This window comes from Passer domesticus, chromosome 1 (genome assembly GCF_036417665.1).
Source record: "Passer domesticus isolate bPasDom1 chromosome 1, bPasDom1.hap1, whole genome shotgun sequence".
NCBI classification, from domain to species: Eukaryota; Metazoa; Chordata; class Aves; order Passeriformes; family Passeridae; genus Passer; species Passer domesticus.
Window position 1 is genome coordinate 18,681,474 of NC_087474.1, and position 24,892 is coordinate 18,706,365.

At 34.9% G+C, this 24,892-nt stretch overlaps 1 protein-coding gene across 2 annotated transcripts in view; it reads right to left on the reverse strand.

Moving 5' to 3' along the window:
- The window catches only part of MALRD1 (MAM and LDL receptor class A domain containing 1), a 235,211-nt gene that overhangs the window by 99,235 nt on the left and 111,084 nt on the right, over nt 1-24,892 (reverse strand). For both annotated transcript variants that reach the window (XM_064408462.1, XM_064408463.1), the window contains exons 27-28: nt 17,648-17,893; nt 15,862-16,019 (exon numbers count right to left, since the gene is read on the reverse strand). In XM_064408462.1, coding sequence (XP_064264532.1) covers nt 15,862-16,019; nt 17,648-17,893 — 404 coding nt within the window. The remainder of the gene's footprint in view (nt 1-15,861; nt 16,020-17,647; nt 17,894-24,892) is intronic.

Genomic DNA, 24,892 nt, shown 5'->3' on the forward strand with positions numbered 1-24,892 from the left:
ACCTTTCAGACTTTTTAGAGAAGTAAAGCTCTTTTTACATATTTTTATAAAAAATTAGGAAAAACATCTCTGCTTTCAGTTTGCTTTGAAAACAGTATCTTCCTGAAAATCTTTGATGATCCAGAATCTTTTAAACATGATATAGGTTATGCAAAACACAGAAAAATAGTATAGAATGAGCATAATGTAACTTTAACTATCACTGATCTTTTCTCCAGTTTTGGATCCATTGTAATCCCTCTGTTTTACAAGAGTATTTCAGGAGGGCAGTTTACTTTTCAGGCATTTATTCTTGGTTTAGGATGAAATGTATTTTCATGGTGTGCAAATAAAGTTAATTAATAAACCTGGTTTTAATGAAGTTTTATTTTCCTTGGTATAGTAACATTATTAAAGTCTTTTCATGGCTGACCAAGTGGTTTAAAAATGAAATATTCCATCATGAGCTGTATTCCTTCCCTGCTTCTTCTGTTTCTCAGCAAGGAGTGGAGTGCAGTCCTGAGTGCTGCATGCACATCACAGGAACAGGAGGCAGCTGGAACAAAAGTCACAGCTTTTCCTTATCTGTCTATAATTTAAAGGCCTAGTCCATGAATTTGTATTTCCCCAGGTCACAGAACAATTAATATCTTTGCTGACACTTCTAAAATAATTTATGTACTTATTCAGTTTCATTGCTTGAGAGTGAGTCCTATTTGAAGAAGGTTCTGAGCACCTTCCTTATAGATTTGCTACCTCTGCACACAGAATACTTGCTTAATTTAAAGATCTCACTTCCTAAGCTTTAATCTCTCATAAGTAGCTTGAAACAAAAATGCATTAAAATACAATAAAACTGAAAACAGATGCTGAATAGCAAAATCTCTTAAAAAACCAAAAATATTATTTTGTCTCCTTCATCTGATGTTATATTCACAGTATGAGAGATTCCATTTTTTTCATTTCTCACTGATTTTCTCTTAAAAATTTCTAAAACACTGTTCTACTTGAAAACAGTAAATTAACCATACAGAGTTTGATCTTATATTTCATTCAAGTAAACAAAAACTCTACATGAGCTAAATGGTCAGGAGTATCAAATTATCAAACTTGTTTAAATGAGTCAAAAAATGCACTGAAGCCGATATTTGTTCACCCAAGACTTAAAATTCAACCTAACATTTTCCTTCTGATCCTCTTCCCTATTTTGTTTCCTTGTTTCTTCTTTTCTCTCTTCCATCTTTCCTTCACAGTGACACAAAGAAAAATGGGAGCAGCCAACAAGGCCATGAAGATGTGAGTTATGAGCGAGCACGTGTGTCCTCTGGCACAGCTGTCAATCACCAGTCTGACAACAATTCCATGCAGACAGCTCAGTTAAACAGCCCAGCTACCTTATGTGAGAGAAAGGCACATACTTGGCATTTTATGGGCAAGGTTGATAAGTGTATGCTAACAAACCAAACAAAACATTTGTGCATGTTGTTGTTAATAATGTAGGAAAATCTGGGCACAGTAGTAGTTATTTATTACCCTGCCCTTAGCTAATCTTTCGAAAATTTGTTGCTCCTATTAAATAATTCTTGTGGTTAGTATTACTGCTACATTTAGAAAATTGCTGCTAATTATCTGAATGTTGAAGCTCTGCATTAAACACATAATTCCAAAATTATTGAGTCTTCCTAGAATAGCTCTGAGAGAAATAGAAAATATTTCAATGTAGGAAGAGATTTTAAACTCATATTTTTTCTTCTTTTACTAAGCTGAAGGATGCTGCAAGATGCTCGCTATGGGATTCTGAATTTTTCAGCAAATTGAGGTAGCAGAAATGAAGAAATAAAATCAAAAAAGCAGGCAAGAAAACTGCAAGAATCTACAAAGTAATGTTTCCAAAAGGCAGGGACAAATTAGGGACAAGTATGCAACAGGATGATTTTTACTTTAAGGGTACAATGCTGATAAGCTTACTCAAGCTCCAGAGACTTAAATGAGAATTCATGATGCTCAGCAATGAGAAGAATGCATTAAAATCCCAACATTTTCAGTGTTATATTATTGTAGGAACCAGGCAAGCTGGTTTCATAGGACATTTCATATGTCTCTATCTTCAATAAAAAAGGAAACATGAAGCAAATCAAATGACATGTTGGAGAAATTATTTTATCCAGGCAACATATACATATACTACCTAGGTACATCAGCATGCTTGAAAATTTGGCTCCACTTTTAAGGATGACTTACAAAAATCACACAAAAAAATTGAATTTTCACAATGCATTATAGAAAGAAGGAAAACAGCAAGATGAAACAGTGATATTTCATCTTTCAAGCCTTTTATTAGAGTCTGTGTGTATTAGTCTCAGTAGGTTTTCATAATAAGAGTTAATGACTAAACCCATCCAGCCAACCCTTTAATTTCCTCCTTTGTGTAAAGTTTTAAGATGATTTTCATTCTCTGAAATATCTTTTCCCCAATTTTCATTTCCTAAATTAACATTGCTATAATAAAGCAAAGAAAACCCCATGCATTCTAATGAAAAAAGCTAGATAAATAAGTGTACCACAGATAAAATTCCTTTTTTAAAAATGCACCTGTTTTATTTGGAATTCTGGAATCTCAGTGAATTCCTCCAGAGCATCAAAAGGCATCAACACCTCACCCTGCCATGGGTGCCAGCATTTGCAGTATTTCTAGAAGTAAAATTCTGAAATAGTAAGACTCTTCCTTTTTAATTGCTCAAAGTGCTGAGTTGAGAAAAGACAATTTAAAAGATACTTTGATAAAAAGTGATTGGTAATTCACCTGGAGACAGCAGTTTGTTTCAAGCAGGTACACATTGCAAGGAATGACAATTAAATTGCTTGTTAAAAAAAGATAAAGTTACAGTTTAAACCCACTTATTTCAGAAATCTATAATGAAAAGGCAAGAATAATTTGTTGTTTTTCCTTAAATTAGTCTGTGTATTTTACTTTCTTATAACTTGGATTTATCTTGTCACAACTATTAAATCTAACAGATATCATTATAGCCAGCTTTCATTTATAACCAAGCAAACTTTCTGACATTTGTATCTCTTTACATTCCCATGGTAGTATTTCCATCAAATATATTTTTATGTTCTTAGGGTCTTAAAAATATATATGTTTGTTTCATATGTTATCCTTACCAATTAGAAGTGAGAAATAAAACAACTCACTGTAAAAGGGGATTCATTAGGTACTTTGTACTACTTCATCCTCTCCTCATTTCCTCACTGTCCCAGCCCTTTTTTCTCCTCAAATGCATATATTTCTTCTTAATTTCCTGTCATAATCCACCTTTGTTTGATTTTGGGTTTTAGGTAGCTTAAGGGATACAATTTTGATTGCTTGGATTACATTTTTTTTTCTTTCAGTTCTGTTGCTAAGGCTAAGTAACAGTAAGCATCAAAGCCACTTTATAAGACCATTAGCATTTCAAGCAACTTAGTTCTGTTTTGTCTCAAACTTTGCTACACCTTTGTTTTAATCACATTTTACAGGTCTCTTTGGAATGTTCCTGTCTCCAAGTTGAGGGAACTGCAAACTTGTGGAAAAGCAAAGCTTTCAAGTTTGAGATATAATTACAGTAACCAAAATTCTAAGATTCTGGACAACTGTTACAACCCTCCATAGTGCCAAACAAGTGTGCTAAATGCTGTGCAATGATAGTTTTTGTGGATTAAAAATAAAGTAACCCCCTTACTCCTATGCACTACCTACACAAATGCAGAGCATATAGAGTAATAGATGTAACAGAGCAGTTTATGAATCAAGACCATAAAAAAGTATTTTGCAGACATGAGGAAAACTCAAATCCATTATGTTTTTCCTGCTATAGGGAATACTTTGAATACCATACTGAAAGATGGGAGGCAAAAGTCACTTATTAAATTTCAGTGCTTTTTATGCATCTTTAACTCACCTTCTGTCTTTTTTTTTTCTTTTCTTTTTTTTCTTTTTTTCCTCCATTATTTTTTTCCTTTATCAGTTTGGATATGGACTGAGAGAAGGAATCCAAGAGTAGGAGGTGCATACCCCTAATAACTCTAGATCCAGTGGTGACATCCACGATGAATCTTGACCTCAGAGCACCCAGCAGGAAGGAGGATGGTGAGGCACAGCCCCCTGAGTGTCTGGGAAAGTCTGTGTGCACAGCCAGCCACAGTGAAACTGGGACTTGGGTAAAACTCACACCTCAGCTCTGCAGAGCAGACCAGACACTGCCAGGGAGTGCTTGCCCAGGGAGAAAAAGGATGGTGGAGGACCTTTCCTTTCACATGTCATGAATCAAAGTACTATTTGAGTGACACAGTGGGCAGGCAGGACACAAGCTGTGCTGGCAGGACAACTTCTCTCCTCTGACACTTTGGCAGATACTTGCTAAGGTCAGAAGCATTCTATTCACAATGTCACTGTGTTTACAAGTTCAGTTCCACAAAGTGGGAATTATGGAATCAGCCTGTGTGGAAGTCCTCTCAGCTCTTCAAAATCTGAAGATTTGTGCATGAAGAATTAAAGAATTATCACTACAGCTGCCTTGTAAAATAAAAGCCCCAAGGCAAAACCAATTCATCTGAATAAAGCATTTGGAATCTTCCAGAGATTTTGTTTGTTTTACTCAATACTTCAATTTGGCAATTCACCTCTAATAACATTTTGACTCTCTGAATAATACTGAATGGAAGAAGTAGGAAAACATATCTTTACAGAAATTCTGGTGAGAGAAAAAGAAAATAAAATTTGATAAAATAAAGGAAAAATAAGTACATATCTCTGATGTAAATAAAATGTATTTAGGAAAAGTAAGTTTCTTTTATACGGGACAATATAATTAAAAGATTAATAATAATTTTAAGACTGACAATAGTAATTTTTGTACACTGCCATTGAAACATAAGGTTTTAATAAATATTTGATCTGTCACAGCTTAAAGGCAGCAAATCTGCAGGACAAGGATTGACATTAATATTTCCTATTAATCATCAAAATGCATCATATGCTTTTTCAGATGTATGAGAGAGTGATTAATGCCATTCCTACTTCGATGCAGTGGGATGTTCTCTGGGATATAACTGTATTTCTTTCTTTGTGACATCTACTATACAGCCTATTTGTATTCTATTGGAATATTCTTTTCAATCAATTGTAGCTTTTGGGCTTGTAGAAAAATAGAACAGGTCCTCTGGGATGTTAGATGAACTGGACAGCCTCAGGGGACCCAAAACACTGAGGCTGAAAAAAATAGTATATTCTTTATATAGTCAAACTAAATTAAGTATTTTAAGCTTCACTGTATTGACCCTGGATAAATGAGACACCTTTAAGAGAAATGTTTAAGTCCTGTCTCTATAACATCTAATGAATACAACTATTTATTAGTTGTATAAGAGAATACAACTTAGAGAATGCCAAGGAACTAGATATTTGATTTTTTAATCTGCAGTTATGAAAGATATTCTCTAAAAATGGAGGGCTCTTATAACTGACAGATAGTCCTGTAATAAAACACTTCTCTATTCAATGACCAACACCAAGTATGTTGAAGGACAAATGAAGTTATAAATATGTAAATATACATAGCATGGTAGGGATGTACAAGACAAAATTTGCAGACAGATTCACGAGATTTTGGTATTTGCATTGCCAGCAGAGATACTAAAAATTTAAGTAAGTATATGGCAACATTTACTGAAATATAACAAATTCAAATATTTGTCCAACATTCCTGACAGTACCCAGTACTGCTTACTGAAAGGTATTAGAATTACAAGTCTACAGGAAGAAGTAGGGAAAGTAACAGCTACCTTTCCTCTTAGAGATGTTTGCTCTACAATGAGACAAATCATACTTAAAATTCCCTTTGACATGGGGAATAAAAAAAAGATAAATTAAAGTGGCTGCAGCAGTGGTTGCTCTGGGGGCATCTGACTTTAAGCAATAAGAATTTGTCCCACCCAGACTGGGACAAATTGCATTTTAAAATCAGCTCCTGTGACCTTAACTTATTTCTTAGGAAAAAAAAATCTCCCTGCTGTAGAAAGCACAGAGATCTCTTTCTAAGATGTCTTTCCTGTGGTAACAGACATAATTTTCCAGGAAAAGGCAAAATTACTGATCTAAAAACAAACATGGGAACACGTCGGCCACGCTCTAATATATATAAGAGAATTTGTAATATCTTTCAAAACAAATACAAATAAAACTAAGGTAGAACAGAAAATTCTGTGGCACTTCTTTCTCTTCCATTAATTTTTTTTTTTTGTTTTCAGTCAAAATCCCTCAGAGATCCTTCCAATTTTTTTTTTTTTTCCAGTACAGCAACTATTACATTACACACTTTTGGTTTATAGTTTCAGTAGCTGTGATAACCTCAATTCTCTGGTTCCACTTCACTTTTTCCTTAGATCTTGCAGACAGTGCAGAAGTTTTGTCTGTGTTTTCTAAATGGATTTATTCCCTGAAGCAAATAAGCACAGAGCTAATTATCAGAAGAGTATAAACCTTTTACTGTGAACTGAGGAAATATTGCAACATTTAAAAAGGAAAATCAAGAAAAATATAGTCACTAAGTGACAAAACTACCCAAGAAAAAGAAAACTCCAAGGGATTTGTGGAAGAATGTACTTTCCCTACCACTTCTACAGTAAAAATTCAATCTCATCATGTCAGCTTGGAAAGAGATATTTCAAGATGATGTTTAAGAAGTTTCTATAGCAATGGCATCCTCTGCATAAAATCTGTAGCAGTTAGATTGGCATACTCAAAAAAATAAATGGTGGCTTTAGGATATTTTATTATCCTTTACCATGATGTTCCTACTTTGGCCCTGCCACATGGTAATCTGTAGCTTTCTTTCTCATATGACCACATCTTTCGTGGATATTATTTATAAAACCATTCAGGTTTTCAACTGCATACAGTGAAAATTCTCTTGTCAAACTCTTTCACACTGCTCTTTTCTAGACATGTGGTCTCTTTGAAAGGATCTTACTGCACCATTTTTGTCAAAAAAATCTCAGATCTAATAATAAACGCCTAATTTCTCTGTGCAACAAATTTTGGTACAACTTGGAAGGAGAGGACTGCAATTTTTATAGAGATTAAATTCCAGAGAAACTGACTTTAACAGACTACATTTTTAACTAAGGAAACATCTAAGATTAATTAATGTGCAGCTAGTGAGTCAGGGGAAGATTTCCATTAGTTCTTATTCCTTTCCATAGCCCACATACTCCTAAAACAGCTAGACTAGGAAAAGCAAAAAAGCAGAACTGTCACTCTTTTAGTAACTCTGGAAGAATAGAGCTGGTGTATGAAGGGTTAAAGAGATGAAAATGAACTTAAATAATTTTTGACTGCTAATAAACTTTTTGATAACATGCTCCTTCTGAACTCCCATTGAACACAATTCTGAACTGAACTACACTGTCAAAATGCTCAGAATAATGTTGTGCACTGCAGAATCCTTCATAGCTAATGATATTTCCATGTCATAAATAACAAGAGTCTTCTAGTGTTCGCTGATCAATGAAATGAATTAGATGCCTCATGTATCAAAATTTAAATAGTACCTCTTCTGGATCACAGTGGAAATTCTGATTTAAAGAAGTTTTTCTTCCATGCAGATCAAACTAAATTAAACTGGAAAACAGTAATATACTAGAGCTGTGCTATTCAGTGGAAAGCGTGAAAGGCAACAGTGAAGTTCTGAGGGGAAGGCCAAATAACATCTAAATATAGGCTGAAGATTTTAAAGGCATGAATGGTAGACTAGCTTTATCATCCTGTCACTTAAAAGAAGAAGCACTTTATTCAGATGCCTAAATTAGATGGTATAAATGTACAGAAAACAAGTGTAAGCAAACTGTTTAAAACCTGAAAGATGGTTCACATTTGTGCCTTGATTTATTGATTCAGCCAAATATAGATTGAGTGTCTGGTCCACTGTAATTTCAAACAAAACACAGTTTACAATAAACTGAGAAGTTAAGGACATAAAATAAAGTTATACAATTGCATTAACCTAATTTTCTACTGTGGTTTCATATGACCTTTCCACAACCTCTCTCCCTTCTTGCATTTCAGCGAAAGAGAAACTGACATTCATAAAATTGGATGCCAAATAATAATTTAAATTGTTAATAATAGAACAGCACCCATGGTATTGAACCTCAGGTTAGCATTATAATAAGAAAGGTGTGGGGACATGTAATGGTTGAGAGAAAAGAGATGATTTTGAAATGAAAGAAAAATAAGGTCACTTGCCCTTTTTTATTCACCACTCTTCAATTGTTTTCTTAATCTAAGAGTTAGAATTAAAACAAGTTAGAAATATGTCATTGTATTTATATTAAATGACTATTATCCAACAAACAAGTATGCTTTCCATTATAAGATTTTTTTTTCTCTGTTGAATTTTAAAATTAAACAAAAAGTTTGGCTCATAATTTTCATTTAGCATGAAAATCTGAAAAGCATCCACATCATGTTTTGATAGACACAGTCTCAAAGGCTTAGTGTTTTTTGTTTGTTTGGTAGGTTGTGGGTTTTTGTGTATGTTCACTCTCTTTAGAAAACAAGCCCCTAGTTATGCTAAGAAAATGACCATATTTTGATCACACCCAGTTATCACACCAGGTTCACATTACAGCTCAGCATCGCAGCTAAACGTTAAACAATTCTCCTCATTTTTTAATTCTATAAGATCTGTGCTTTTAATAAATATTTATTTATTAAAAAAACAAACAAACACAAAAACCCCACAAACTTTCCATATCATCTAAACAACAAGAGCCAAAGAAAAACTAGGATCACAGATGGGTTAAGGCCCTCTACAAATCTGGTACATGGGAGCTAAGAAATGCAATTTTTAGTGTTCATCTTCTACTTGTAGTGCTCCTGCTGGAGGCAAAATCAAATATACCCTACAGACCACACAGTTACACCCACATATTCCAGACTTAATGCAAATAGTCTGTAACTCCTGATTTTAGTAGTATTACTGTGTCATCTCTCACGACTACATTAATTTAAACAGAAAATCATGTTAACATGGTTTCTTCCATTTTAAAATCAGTTTAAAATTCCTTATTTGAGCTTGCTGATATTTTTTAATCACAGATATGGCCTGGTAAACCTTGCAGAAGCAAGTTACAAAAGAATGAGGACAAGGGGAAGTGCTGAGGGAAGCTGGAAACCTGAGAGTATGACTGAAGAGAAAGACCTGTTGGAAGAATTTGAGTCTACAAAGAGGAGAAACTGCTGTGAAAGGACTATGGGATTTCCACAAGTGGGCAGAAAATTAATCTCTGAGCTGCAATGACCCTTTTACCAGCAAGCACTGTGAAGTTACTGAGTTGTGGAAGGTTTTGTTTGCATAGTAAGATGGTGGGAGGAAATGGGTGTCTCTCAAGCTCCCCCTGCACTGACACTATTATTCCCTGCTGCAAACAATAGCTGCTCTCTGCAATGCTCTTGCATGCAATGATGAGACAATTCTACCTAATGCTATGGGGTCAACCTACAAACAAATACACTTAGAGATTATTGCAGTCATAAATATGTGTACTTAAAAATTCCTAGTCTGACTCTCACAGGAAACTACTGGAATCAGATCCTCCCATAATTGTGCAATAAATTATGGCAAATATAGAAACACAGCTGGTTTGGGGTGGTTTTGAGGTTTCTTGTTTGTTTGGGTTTTTTTGTTATTTTTTGTTTGTTTTTTTGTTTTGTTTTCGTTTTTGATTTTGGTTTTGATTTGGGTTTGGATTTTTATTTTGGGAGTTTTTTCAGGGGTTTTTTTTTTTTTTTTTGGTTTGGATTTTTGTTGTTGTTGTTGTGGGGGTTTTTTTGATGTTATTGGTTTGGTTTGTTTTTTCTTCCTGAAGCTAATGAGAATTCAAAGCTGAAGGTCAGAAAAACAAAAAAAAATCTGCAAGGATAAAAATTAGACTCTTGTGTTAAGGACCCTTATTGATTAATCAAAGTAATTTTAAGCACACTACAACTTGGTACTGAAAGCCTGCCAAAGATCAAGGACTACCTTCATCTTCGTGACATTAAAACTGATCTGTGAATTAAAAATAAAAGTTGCATTAAAGGAATACAAAACCTGTAACAGATAAATGTTCTGCACCATGAGTGCTAGTGCTACATCTGATTTTGATGAAGTTTCACAGTATAATATTTGCTCAGTTTGAAAAAAATATGCTTTTCTCAGTAGAAGACCAAAGAGGCTTTGGGATGTTAAAACAGATGAGAAAGAAAAATGAAAAAAAAACCCCAAGATCTTCCACCTTTGCTGAGGTCAAATGGAACTCTTAGAAATGTTCAGGTTTTTTCTTAGAACATTTCTAAGAAATTTGGAGAGCTTTTTCCAAGTCAGGTTGTTGATCAGGAAAATTAGATACTGTCTTGCAATTTTAGGTCTGATCAATATTTTATGCTTTGTAAAAGGTATCAGCAGGCACAAGGTTACACCTTGCATTATTTATTATCTCAAAAAAAGGTTAATTAAATTTCTAAGTTCTTTAGAAGAAGAGGTGTGGAAAATGCTCAAAGCCCAAGGCTATACCTCAGAGGCTATTGTTCAGACAAAGTGCTATGCCTGTTTCACAGTTATTACAAAAAGATCTGATTTTGATGTCTGTTGCTGCAGTAAAAATCATTAAACAGCAGCTCTGTGATCCTTCAAAGAACTCTGCCCTGAGACCCATTTAAATCACAACTTTCACTGCTGAATGCGTGCCCTGAAAAGTGCTAGAAAAGAGCAAAATATGTCAGGCCAGCAAAGATCCCAGAGTCACTTCAAAGCCTCACATGCTAAAAAGCAGCAATGTGACAGCAGTCCATGAGATTATGGGACGACAAATCAATAAAGGAAATCACTTCCAGAGGTCTCTGATTTGAGGAATGGGTCCAGTGAAACAACACCTGGAAGCTGTGCAGTCTGGAGGAGACTGAAAGTGCATTTGTTGTCCATGCCACATGATGCCATTTGGTGCCAGGCTGGGGTAGAAATTAGGAGGGTGGTACCAGCTCTGGGACACATGGCTTGTGACTCCAGGTGGAATGTTGCAGGCTGTTCTGAGTTACTTAATGACTGTGTACATCACTGTTTTATAACCAGGCACTGCCCTGCATGACAGACATGCCCTAGTCACACCAATCCTATATCCTTCATAGCCCTCACCTCCTAAGTGAGGAAAAAGCCAGGTTCTCAAATAATTTTAAGAAAAAAAATCCTTAAAATTCACATATTAACAATTTCACTTACATGTGTTTCTAGAAAAATAATGACTGTAGGTTACAAATCCTCTGATAAACCTCTTGTCTTCATAAGAAGGATGCCAAAATACAAGGGTGATTCTTTAACTCTTTTTAAAAATACTTTCTTCCTTCAAAGGATGTTCAAATATTCTCTTTCATCAACTCTTTGGAATGAATGCTTACATCTGGTTACAGTATAGGAATATAATGAATTATGTTCTTCCAGTTACTGACAATAAGATTGGAATAACTTCCTAATGTACTCATCTGAGAAAATAAAACACACTGAATGGTATCTGCATTTACCTACAGTTGTGCATAATTGTTTGTACCTTCTATGTTAACTCTTTTTGAAAAATTTTGCTTTCAATGAAAACTGATTTATTTCTATTTAATCAGTCTCTCATTCTCAATTTGCTTGGAAATATGCTTCTGTCATTGTGCCAAAATCAGGCCTAAAACAACACTGTTTGAAACAATGTCTAAAAAGATGAAAGGTGCTGTTTCAAATTCAGGAAATACAAATAAAACATTTTCTTGCCGTGGGGAGTAAAGATGCTATAAAAGTTACTCTTGACAAGTAATATTCTATTTCACATTATCTCCACTGATTCCCTTCAGAACTCTTGGGACTAATATTCTGTAATTCTCTCTCATTAGTCAGATGACATTTCATTCACTCAACTACAAGTTTTAATAACAGTTCATAGGTCAGTAACGGGAGTAAATAGTTTAAAACTGTGTCCTTTTCAGAGTTGTAGATACTCATTAAATAAAGGCCATTACCACTATGCAGCTGTGTGGAACTAAATACTAGGAAAAATTACTCTTTGCTATTAGTTTTAAAGAATTTTGCTAAAACCTTAATTTTGTCTACAAAATAAACGTTATGTGTCTGTTTACTAAATCTACAGATAATCTACATTTTTTGGAGCATGATTTCAGCAAACTCTTAAGTAAAGCATTCAAGCAAATCTTTGAAAACTTAATTTTTTCCTCTAGTTTCAGGGAGGTCAAGTAATCTGCTTTGAGGCTACCTGAATCCAATACAGTTTCTAACTTCTACATTAATGTGAGGGATTGATTGTTTTTCATGCAGTCAGTGAGAAGAATCAATGTAGAAATACACATTCTATTTTATGCTGTGAGGTAGAATAAGCAGTTTCCTTAAGCCTTATTCTCGAGTGACTTCCCATAGAAGTAGGGTCAATTATATTGATTTGTGAAAATGTGATTTTAAGCTACTTGATCCTACAAATACAAATGTCCAGAATATACCAGCTGGCATCTGCAGAACCTCTGCTGCAGATTTTCATGTCCACAGCCTGGGATAGAAAATTTAACTCCATAAAAACTAACCAGGGAATTAGAAAATCCACTGTGACTCATCTCCACCTGAGCGGTGGCACCTGCTAAGCCATACATAGCTGCACTACCAGCCCTTCCCTCTCTGCCCTGGGCTGGTTAACAGCAATGACAATGCCAGGGGAACAACTGTGGGGGCTCCCAGCTTTGGCTGAGAAGCAGCAGCCAGGTAACAGGGTCTCTGCTGCAGCTGAGGCTGGATGCTGGCTCCAGCTGCCTGCTGCCCTGGCCAGGTGAGGCTGCTGCTGCCCCAGAATAAACGGGGCCTGCCATGCACTGATCAGGACTTCTTGTTTTCCTGAATGTCCTTATGTCTTTGCTCATTTTTAACTGGATGGAATTAATTAAATGCCTGGGTAAGGTCCACTGGAACTTCCTAATGAGATCCTGTGTGTATTGGCCTTGTTATTGTCAGCAGAGGGAGTTACTAATGACAGGTTTCACCTTCCTCATTCATCTGCATATTTGTTTTTGGAGGCTTGTTTCAAATCTTTGAAAGAATCTTCCCCTAATTGTACTGGAACTTAAATTATCTTTTTAAAATTAAAATGTCTATGCAAAAGCAATTGACATTGATAGCACAAAAATTATTTTCAACAAGTGGTTTTATCCTTTGTTGCTGATTTCCTGCTGCTTCTTTTTTTTAATTGCAGGGACAACATAAGCAGTGGTAGAAAGCTTATTTTAGATCAACAGAATAATGAAATGTATTATCACTTTCAACTAATAATCCTTGCTTTCCTCTCTGTAAGCATGTTTAAAAATACACAGTTTCTTCTGACTCATAAAATAAACTGAATGCTGATGAGGTGCCCAACCACCAACACTAGAACGTGAACATGCTGCACCTGAACTTTGAAATATCTCCTCTAATGGATGGTATTCTCTTACAACTGCCACAGTCAAGACTACAATGTCTCAAAATCTCACTGGAAAAAGTTTTGATTAGATCTTGATTTTGATTAGATCTTTGATTTGATCTTGATTCCAAATCTCTTTGTGGAATATTCTGTTTGCTTTTGCACTGCTATCAAATCTTTGTAATTTGAATTCAGATGGGTGGTGATTTGGATATTTCAGTCTTCATAAGTACCTGCACTGTCAGTATCTTTTGTTTACATAAATGTCGAAGGGGTCAATTTGAAGAATACATTTGCAGCCATTTTAATAGCCCATCACTTGGACTGGAATATTATTATTCTATATACAGATTTTTTTCTTCAAAGAATATGTAGTACAATTTCAAGAGAAAAAAATCAAAACAACAGTAACTTCAGAGAAATTCCATTAGGAAAATGTATTGATTTTCTCCAGCTACCAACTTTAACAAAAGAGGTTCATGCTTGGCTATATTACCCTTTTATGATCTTTTAGTTTTATTTCTGGTTGTTGTTTATCTCATAGTCTGAGATAATACTTTAGTAGTGTGATAGATAATCTTAGACTTCTTGAAAGTGGGCAAGCAGTGCATATATTAAGAAAAGATATTAGTGCATACCATGAACTATGCTTTTCTTAAAAATGGCTTTTTACCTTTTCTTACCATGTTTGTTCCACTGTGATAATTCTAGAAGAGAAATTTTTTCCTTATTCTGCCTTTAAAAATATTTCCTCATCTTATTTTTCATCACAGTTCCATTGTATATACAGTCATCACTCTCAGTTAAACTTTGAATGAATGGAATGACTTCAGCCACACGCAGTTTGCTAAGTTTTGAAGCTTGAGATGGTGATTACCTTCCCAGATCATCTCATCATCTTTAATTTTCAGCTAATCACCACCTAGAGATCTGTCTTCATTGACATTAACTTTACTTTAAATGAAGGGATACTCAATCTGGATGGAAATATTGTGATATTCCAGTTTGAACCAGCGGGAGAAGCTTCAGTATGACTTCCCATGACTAAGTATTGTTTAATTAGATTGTATTCCTGCAGAAAATGCTAAATAGAAACTCCAATTAAAATATGGATTTATGGGTCCATTTAACAGCATAACATGTGAAGTTAAGTTGATTTGCAAAAAATCTCAGTACAACAATGGAATAATTTTTCCTCCTTTACAAATTTGAACTTCTCTGAGAAAAAGAGCTGTATGAAAACACCTCAATAAATATACAGTTACTTGGTGAGTGGTCTGCTGTTAAATCTCCTGATGTTTGTCAAAGAGTTCATTGTTTTTTATATTTCAGGCAGACATATCTTAGGTTGTATCTCTAGGTACTAAAATCTATTGAAGTATTTTATCTTTCAGGCTTTTAAATTATTTTTATATTATCCAGAATAATCTAGAGAAATAATTTTTAGTAATTTGTTTTCAAGGAAAAAAATCTAATTTATCATTTAAAGTTAAGTCAGCCAATATATGCATTGGAAATAAAACAGAAACTTTAATGCAGGTCACCAAGACATTATTAGAGATATTGTAGGAAGGGAAGTTGAGTGACACATGGCAAATAAGTTGCACCATGATTTGTACTTGAATAACCAGAAGAGATGCACAGATGCAAGTAAGTACAAATACATATTTGGTCACTGTGTCTGAAGAACATTGATTATTAATTTCTACATAAGTATTAATTTCTAGTCTGAACCATATTATGATTCAAAAAATGTTTTTACAGGCAGTTAATCCTTTTAATGAACAGCAAAGGAACAGCCGATTTTTTACAAATGTCTCAGTTTTCACGTGCATATTAATAACTAATATTTTTAAAATATGTTTTGGTCATCTCGCATTTAGTGAAGAAAAAATATTTTTAAATAAAATTGATTGTTCTCTGTACCCATTTATATAAAAATATTTAATGCAGTCATATTTATGCATTTTATTCTCAATTTGTATGTGCTGGTAATTTTTTTTTGTCTCACCAGAACAACAGGGCTGCATACGGATAAATACCAATAAGGATGTCAGCAAAATATGAAAATAGCCTCACATGGAAAAAATCAGAGAAAGGTACTATATGTGAAGAAGGGAAGATAAAAAGAGGATTTGAAAAGATTTTCTTTGGCTTTTCAGATGGCTTCTCTTGGAAGAGAAATGCTAAAAGCATTTTTAAGAGACTGGAGTAATAAAAACCAGCACAGAACCAGGAGGTGTGTGGGAGCTCTCCCAGTTCTGTCAGCTTAACAACAGAATGTCACAGTGCTGAGGCACTCTGCAGGAGCATGAACACCCTTACAGGTATAATATACTCAAAACAAAAGAGGTTTTTTGTTACCTTAATCAGAACCTGAGTACGTCCCATGGCTTTTGATGACTTGAAGTACCAGAAGCTCATCACACAAGTCCCACTTGATTCTTTCCATATGGAACTCTTCAAATGGGCTTTTTCATTTATTAGGCTTATTGCAGTGGCCTCAAGATATAGGAAATGTCCTGAAATGAAATGATGTATTACTGAAAAAGTGTTTTACATTTTCATATTAGACTCCAAAACTCCGTAAAGTAAATGCAGAGAGGTGAAGAACACTTCCCTCATAAGTCTCATTCTAGTCAACCTCAGCTCAGGAGAAAAAATGACCAGTTCCCATTTCTTGTGCTCTTCTTATATCAGGAAAAAACTGGTGGTAGCAGCTTAAGACTGGGGTGGACTTGTGTAGCAGACTGGGAACTCTCCCAGGTTTTCTGGCTACTTTGATTACTGTCCCTGATGAACTGCAGTAGTTGCAATTCTGACAATACATCACAAAATAGCCACATCATGATAAATTTCAGGATAGAGTCTCCTGAAAGGTAATCTTCAAAATAGCAAGTCACATTATATAAAAACTTGAGAAACAGGAAAAAAAAAAGATGCATGTATAAATCACTAGGTATCCCTAATGGTTCATATTACCTTTGGTCATTTTTACTCTCTTTGAATATTAATGAACATATAAATTATTTAGTCAGATGAAATTGCAAAATTAGATGCCTAGAGTTAGTATTTTTCAACACTGATACAGTCCTTGAGTCTTCCATTTATTTTTTAATAGGAAGCATAAAAATTCTCCCAAGTTTTAAATTTTTTTTTCCTTTGTACAAATAAGAAATGTGCATTTGACATAAACATAAATGTATATATATAGCACAAAAGTTGTAATTGCACATCTACTAATGTTTGTATATAAATTAGGCAAAAAAAAATTACTTCACTAGATAATGCAGAAACAAGTGGACTCATCTTTGACACTTCCCTGGCTTAGGTATGACCATAGATGTTTGCCATGGTGTTATAGGATCAGAAATCTGCTTTTTCTCTGAGGTCAAGCGTATATTTAGCAAGTGTAGTGGTGTATTTGTGACAATACTTTAAAAATATATATTACTGACAATGCAAATGATTTTTTTTTCTACATATTTTGAAGTTTATTGAGTTTTGTCCTTCAGCAGTTTGTGTAAACATTCAGTGACTACTATCATGCCTTTGTGCAATTCTGCTGTGAATATTTCAATTTAAGTCAGTTCTGAGCTCAGCTTAGGTAACATCTTTGTCTGAGCTACAGGACCTTCAAAAGCAAAGTGTGAAGGCACAGAGCTTGTAGCAAGAACAAGAGCAGATAACTGAGTGCTTTGGCCAAAACAAACCAGGACATGCACTAACAAAGGAGATTTGAAAAGGAGTTTTTTTAAATGTACTTATTTAACATTATGTAAAATTAAAGTATGAATAGTCACTATGGGGAACTGTAAGCTTCCTGAAAATGACCTCAAGCTCTGGAGGAGTGGGACCCAGTGGAACTCAGAGCTGAGCTAACTCACCTTTGCAAATTGCAGCCAGACTAAATGCCTCTCTCCAGACAAATATCAAATTATCTTGCCTGACTCATATAAGAAACAACTAAGATTCAATTTTCCTAAATTAAAATTATTGCACAATGGCAGTTAATATCTTTATATTGTAACACATCTAATTCATTAGAAATGACACCCTGATTAGAAATTTTAGAACTCCCCTGCTGCCTGTGGATATATGAGACATTTCATGAAGACAATGATCCCTTACTAGTGAGCTAACAGCATACCAGTTCTATTTCCAAGCGTGTGGTCCCCGGGAGGTCTAAGACTTCGAGGCGAGCTGACCCCTAGCACCCAGTGAAAATTGTCAGCCAGGGAATTCTGCCAGCCACATCTGCCATTCTCAAAGGTGCAGGAAGTTCCGCATTCACTCTCGTCTGTATTATCCCCACAGTTGTCTTCAAAATCACAGCTTTGTTCTGGTCTGTAACACTTGCCATTCTGGCACTGCCTATGGCCATGTGAGCAGGAGCCTGAAAAGAGAAGAATGAGGGTGTCCTGGTGAATCACAGTGCCGTGCATCCCAGCAAGGTTACTGGAAGGTTACATTACAGAGAGCTTAATATTTAGGAGGAGGAGGGTGGTCCAGAGCAGTTTTATTAAAAGCCTTTGGTTCCCCTGAAGTACCAATCCATTATCAGTTTATTTCTTTTGTATTTTGTCAAGTGATTGCCTAAATAAATGACTGTTTCCCTTGTAAAGCCTCAGAGGGCAAGCTCCAGCCAGGCATTCCATCACTAACAAAGCTTTCTAGTCTGACTTAATTGCTGGCATTCTCCTTTCATGTGGTGTTGGATTGAATCATTTTATCTTAGCTGCAAAGTTGAGCCTACTTTAGGAGCCCTAATTTGGAAGAAAAAACTTTTCTCTTTTAACTACAGAAGTTTGCCTTTTAATGGGTTTTTTTTTATGAGTTCAGTAGGTTGATGGTGTCCTTTTTGTGCAGTCTTCCTGCCATTATTGAGGAATAATTCTACTATTGTACAGCCTAAAGATTGTAGGACTCAGACACAGGATCTATTTCCAAGTTTCATGTTTTCATTTCAGATCAGTTTCTGCAGGACTCTGAATAAAACATAGCAACTTCAATACATTCTGTAATCAAGAGGGGAAACACAACATTCTGAAATTGACCTCTTCCCATTTACCTCGTACATTCTGCTGTGCCAGAAATAAATGAACAAGAATAATTTTACTGTAAAATAAGAGTATGACTATATGAGCTCAACAGACAAAATTAGAATATGTACATGTCTAACAGTTGCACAAGTATAGAGAGAATCTGAGTTAATTGATACTGAAAATCACATGGTGCTAAAACCTTGTATCCATTACCACTGTATTCATTCAAAGGAGATAAATGACTTTCACATAAGGCTGAATTTTATTAAGAGGTCCAAACCCCAGATTTATTAGTAAAAAGAGGATAAGAGATGGGGTATTCAGCTGTCATGTTGGTAACCTCCATCCCATTTGTTTCAACCAGTCTCTAAATTACAAATGCTCCAAAGTGAAAAAAAAATATTAGAACCGTTTGCTGCAGGTTTTGGTTAAAGTGAAAACAAGTCACTTTATTTCTAGATATCAGCTAAAGAAAACAAGTGTTAACCACTGCTCTTCAAGTTAAAATCCTCCTTATGCAATTCTTACTAAAATAAATTTAAAATTCAAATACATATTGGAATATGATAGAAATATGTAGCAAGATTTCCAGGGAAAATATTAATTTTTAATTCCTGACTTCTTAGAAACATAAAAACATGTATCAGGTTCGCACCAAAAGATTGTATACTATTTGGCTTTTAACAATTACTCAGAGAAAGGAGGAAAAATTCCTGATCAAAAAGAAGCAATTAAAAATAAAAGTCTGATACTGACTTTGAAAGTCAAGAACATCAGGCAAAAATCTCCAAATCTGGAGACAAGAAAAATGGGTGATCTCTGACCAGAAGAAAAAGAATTGTTTGAAGTTCAAAGCTAAAAGTTTAAAAAATCAGTGAGAATTTTATTAGTGCACAATCTCTGAAAACAGTCCTGATCAAAAGAATGGTGCAATAGTATTGATGAATCAGGCAGTGTCCATCAGAAACTTCTATCAATCTTCTTCAGAATTTCAGTCATATCTCTTGTATCCCAAAGGCTGACAGAGATTGATTATAAAATTTCTGCCTAATTTAAGTGACATATTTTTAGGAGCTGGTTATTATAATCCTACCCTTCTTTTAAGTTCTTGCAGTAAGAATTTAGCAAAACATTTATTTTGTCAGCAAACTAGGAACTTAATTTTCAGGATGCAGTTCATGCCTTGAAATATTTTCCCTTGAGGTTCATTGATCAATAATTTCAATAACTATTGAATCTTGAGGTCCCTTTGTAGCATTGTTTCCAATCTGAGGTTAAAAAAAAAAAAAAGCAGAGTTGAAAAGTGGAAGTCTTTGTTTCCTGAGGAAAAACAAAAAAATCCGTCTCGAATCCTGGCATGAATGAATCTTTCCAAGCATGTGTAATGAATGATATTACACTGCCTGAGTCTGTAACGTGACTTGCTTCTGGATGTACTTCCATAGTATTGCTTCTCTTTAAATGACATTTCTAAGGCTTTAAAACTGTGGGGGAAAAAAAAACTCCACCAAACAAACAAATAAACAAATAAGCTTCCCTCCTCCTAGAAAATAACCCCAAACCTACAGGAAAAGGAATATTTTTTAGAGCTTTCTTTCTTCCCTACTTTTCTTAATCTTAGTTGTTCAAACACTTTGTTACATAGATTCCTGTGGGTATGAGAGGTAATTAATTGAGAGGAACTTCTCCTTAACAAGGTTCAGCAAACCTTTTCTACAATCAGTGTTTCTTGAAGATTATTTGTGGGTAGACTTTTTGTCCTGTGTGGTAACTGCATAGATACACTAGGCTACAGTAGATCCTTCGAGGTCTTTTCAGATAAATATCTTTTATCTTATCATTATATGTATCCTTCAGATAATTAATCCTTGAATTGAGGAGGATTTATACAGCAGAGGAAAACAGCTGCATCAGTTTGTAATCCCCTTGTTTATATACCCTGAGCAAAATCAACAGGTAAAACATTTATATTTTTAAACAGGTTTTAGGAGAAGGATTAATCTCCTTATTTTATAAGGGTGATTTTCTTAAATGTACTCTGAAAAAAAAGAAATTTACCTGCAAACATCAAGAGAGAAAATAACTTTTTCTTGAGGACAGCCTGTCTTATTGTTGAAAACTGAGGCAAAGAAGGTCTCAAGTACTCAGACTTTTCCTCATTTTTTCCTCATATTCCCCGCTGCATCCAATAATGAATGGAGGTTTTTCTTGCCACTCATTTTGCTATTAATGTATTTATAAAAATATTTTTGTTATCCTTTCCTAAAGTGGCCAGATGATGTTCTACTTTGGATTATTTTAAGGTTTAAATTTAATAAAATGTTAACCTTCTTAAACTTATTATATTTAATAACATAAGCATGGATATTTTCCAAACCAAAACCAAACCAAATGAATAAGATCGTTTACAATTAGAATTGTAAAAATGGGTTATTGGAATAACTCATCAATAGGTGTGAAAATCTAGAGCTGCATCAAAATATTTTCAGATTTTATTTACATTCACATGATTAGAATCATGCCTTCTTCTAAATCAAAGCCAGAGCTCCTGTAGAACCATAGTCTGGTATAGAGGCCAGAGTAATTAATCAGCAGACTAAGATTGTGACATCCCAGGGATAGGGGCTCTCTGGATAATTTAGATCTCTGAGTTTTTCCCTGTAAAAATTACTCCATTATCCTTCTTGCTCTGAGCTGACAATACTGTATGACTGAAATCTATGTGTCCCCAAAAAAATAATTTGTTAGCAAGAACATCTTTCCTCTAGTATCTCACTACTATAACCCAAGAACACAGAGAAAATGTTTACTACTATAACCCAAGAACACAGAGAAAATGTTTTCATCAGTGTTGATGATGCTTGATAATACTGACTTGTCAATGCAGGAATGTGAAAAATGCATCTCATTTCAAAAGCAAAGCTTTAAAATTAAAAGAATTTTTAAAGACTTTCTGATGTTGGGGAAAAGAATGATTTAAAAAAACATTATAGTGTATCAGCTTTTTTTTTAAGGAAAAAAGCTTTATTTTCTGGAATTGAGTGCAAACATTTGGTTCTGTAAGCCTTGCAAGTACTTTGACGTATTGATTTGCATTCTGAACAACTGAAAGTTAGAAAAACAACAGCTTTAGTTCATTTGCAAGAGGGAATTTTAGAAGAAACTGTTGCTGTTCAATATTATTGTCTCTGTCCAGGACAGACCACTGAGGAATCTTTTTTTTTGTTTGTTGGTATTTCGTTATTTTAAAAGTATTGGTTTTTATCAGTCACTCAATACGATTTAAGACATACCCAATCTGTGACACATTCAATGGGTCATAACCTGGTGCTTTGCTTTATTTAAGGTTACCAGAAATTCTGACCTGAAGGCAAGAGGGGCTACTCAGTCCCTCTTCATACTGAGTTTACTGCATATACTATAAGAAGGGCAATGCTAAAAACAATGTTATAAAGATCAAATGATTCAGTTTGAATTGCTTAGATGCATGTGAATGTGCATTCACAAGAAATGAAAAGAGCAGGTTTTGATTAGAGGAGGCACAATGTCTTTTTAACTCCCCCATTCTTACAGTGCTGGCATACTAATATCTTTAGTAATATAAATAGTGCATACTTTCCATGTTGTTTGAGTAATTATACACCTATTTATTCTATAACATGCTAGTAGGGGAACTTGAAAGAAAATTTTTAATTAGGTGTTAAATCTCCATACTGAATAAGAAGAGACCTAGGCCTGGATTCATTGAAAGATACATTGCAGTAGAATTGACTGGTTTGCTCGTTGCCAGAAAACTGAAATAAGATATACAGTCTATGTTAATATTGTTATTCCAGTGCTAATCAGGAGGTCTATGTCTCCAAAATGAAGAAAAGGACAAGCAACAAAAACTGTTGTAAGAGGACACACACTTAACAGTGTGTACATTGATACATCAGTTCTTTTATACAGTCTTCCCTTTCCAAAGCCATGTTGAAATTTATAACCTATCTTCTTGAGGGTGGACTTGGAAATACTAAGAGAAAAGGAATTTATCTCTAGTTTTTATGCAAAGCTTTTCCAGAAACAATAATATTCATAACATGCTTCTACTATAGTGAGAAAGACTAAATACTAACCCAACTGAAAAGCCTAACTCACACTCCTAAGTCTACTCTGAGCAAAAATTAAGAAAAAATTATATTGTACAAAATTTTGGGTTGACATGTTCTGGCTCAAATACATGAGCCACATACATAAATCTATTTAGTGCCTGAATTCCTTAGTAAAGACAGAGAAAAATAAATATTCCTTAGGTATCAGATCCAAAGTCCTGAAAATATGTCAAAAATTTGCTGCATATCCTCTAGAAATACAACTTGAAGCTCATGTGAAATGCAATACAACTATAGACTGGCATCTTGCCTGAAGCAGATCAGTGTAACAGTGCTTTTATGAGAGCCTGGACTGGTGCATAACTGGTGACATCTCTACCTTAGAGCCCAAAATGGTTTAGCTGTGACTCTGCTTTAATGGTCCAACTGCTATCTGATTGTTTGGCGGGTGGAAAAGGCATGGCATCTGCATTTCCTGGTGCCATGGGCAGGCTCTGGTCAGTGGTTTCACTGGCAGCATTTCTGATGAGAGAAAACTCTGGAGATTGAATCTCCAGATTCAAAAGTATGGCTAAATCAGAACATTTTGAACACGAGAAATGGGTTGCACAAACTCTGGATAGCTGAGGTATGTCAGAAGGGAATTTCTACAAGGAGATCAATGAAAAGTTGGTTAAACAGTGAACTAAAAGCATTTTATGATGTTATAACTGAATCTGAAGTGGGTGAGATCTTCGCTGGCTGCACTGGAATATGTGATTATTCCATATTCTCCACCACACCCCAAGCTGTTGCCCAAAGCATATCGTGGGAGGTGAAGCTGCAGTGCAGTGATAAATCACCTTTGTGCAACTTGCCAGAGCTGCTCAGTAAATGTGACAGGTGGAAAGCACTTCCCTCAAATCCTACTCAAAGCCTGAGCAACCAGTTCTAATTTAGTCACAGGCCTGACTCTGAGACCAGAGGACACTGTCCTGGCCTGATTTAACCTTGGTGAGAAGACAGTGTAAATGGAGTCCCAAAACCTGAGAAATATTGGTTCCAGAACTAAAAGTATGAACAAAAGTATGTTGAGAAACCTTTCTCTGTCAAATAAAGGCATGCAAAAAACACATACAATAAGCAATAAAAAAGTCTTTCTATTATATGTCCACAAGACCTCAGATGTTTTCCAGAAAATTGCATTTTCTTCAACATGTAAGACACTATGAGGTGGTCCAGTCACATCCTTAATTTGACATATACCTCTTCAATATTCAAAGGGGAAGATAACAAAAAAATACATCTATTATCAGCTGGGGATTTCTACTATTTATGAATGTCAACCTCTTGCATTAAATCAGTAGTAATATTCAACAATACAAATTTAAACTACAAATTGTTCTGGAGAATTCCCACTAGTGTACAGATGGGATTAAAGCGAGAAAGAGCCACAAGAAACATAATTTGCTCAGAATTTGTATGGCAAATTACAACACAAACACAGTTATATTTAAAATTTTCAGATGTATGTGAGTAAGGGTCAGGTGTAGGAGAAACGAAAACTGCCCAAAACTGATTAAATTGAATGTCATGACCCCTACGAATCCTCATCTGTCATTCCACAGGAATAAATTTCAGGATTACTGTATTTACCACCTTCATCTGAAGAGTACGTGATGATTAAAAGATTTCATTGATGTCTTGAGAAGCCTTCTGCACACATTTAAGCCTCCACTGAAGAGGTCAACAGGAAAATGATAAATACCTTGTTCTTGATGGAGGAGAAAGATATCAACAAACTCCTTAATCACACAGTATCTGGTAGAAATGTAGCTTCAAATATGTTCACCTTTTCCCTTCCTCTGAGTTACATGTTTGTTCTCAGACACTGACAGAAAAAGACTAAAATTTTATCCATAAAGTCAGCAAAAGTGCTTTGAGATGAGGTTCTGAAAGCAACAAGGATTACTCTTGGCACTGTTATGTCCCCTAGTGCCATTAAGGAATTCTGTTCCTTATCTTTTTTCCAGCCAGGATAAACAATTAAGACAATTTTTTTTTTATTCTTCTCACTTAATGTTAATCCAGTCCAGTACAGTCATTTATTCCTGAAAGCATTAATAACTTTATTAACTGCACCATCATTCAGCATGTGTTCATGTTTACCAGGAGGTAAGTAAGTACTAACACATCTGCTACAGCAAGTGACTGAACATGGAAAGAACAGAACAGTTCATGGCTAGAAAAACAGACCTGATGAAATTGCTTGATGCC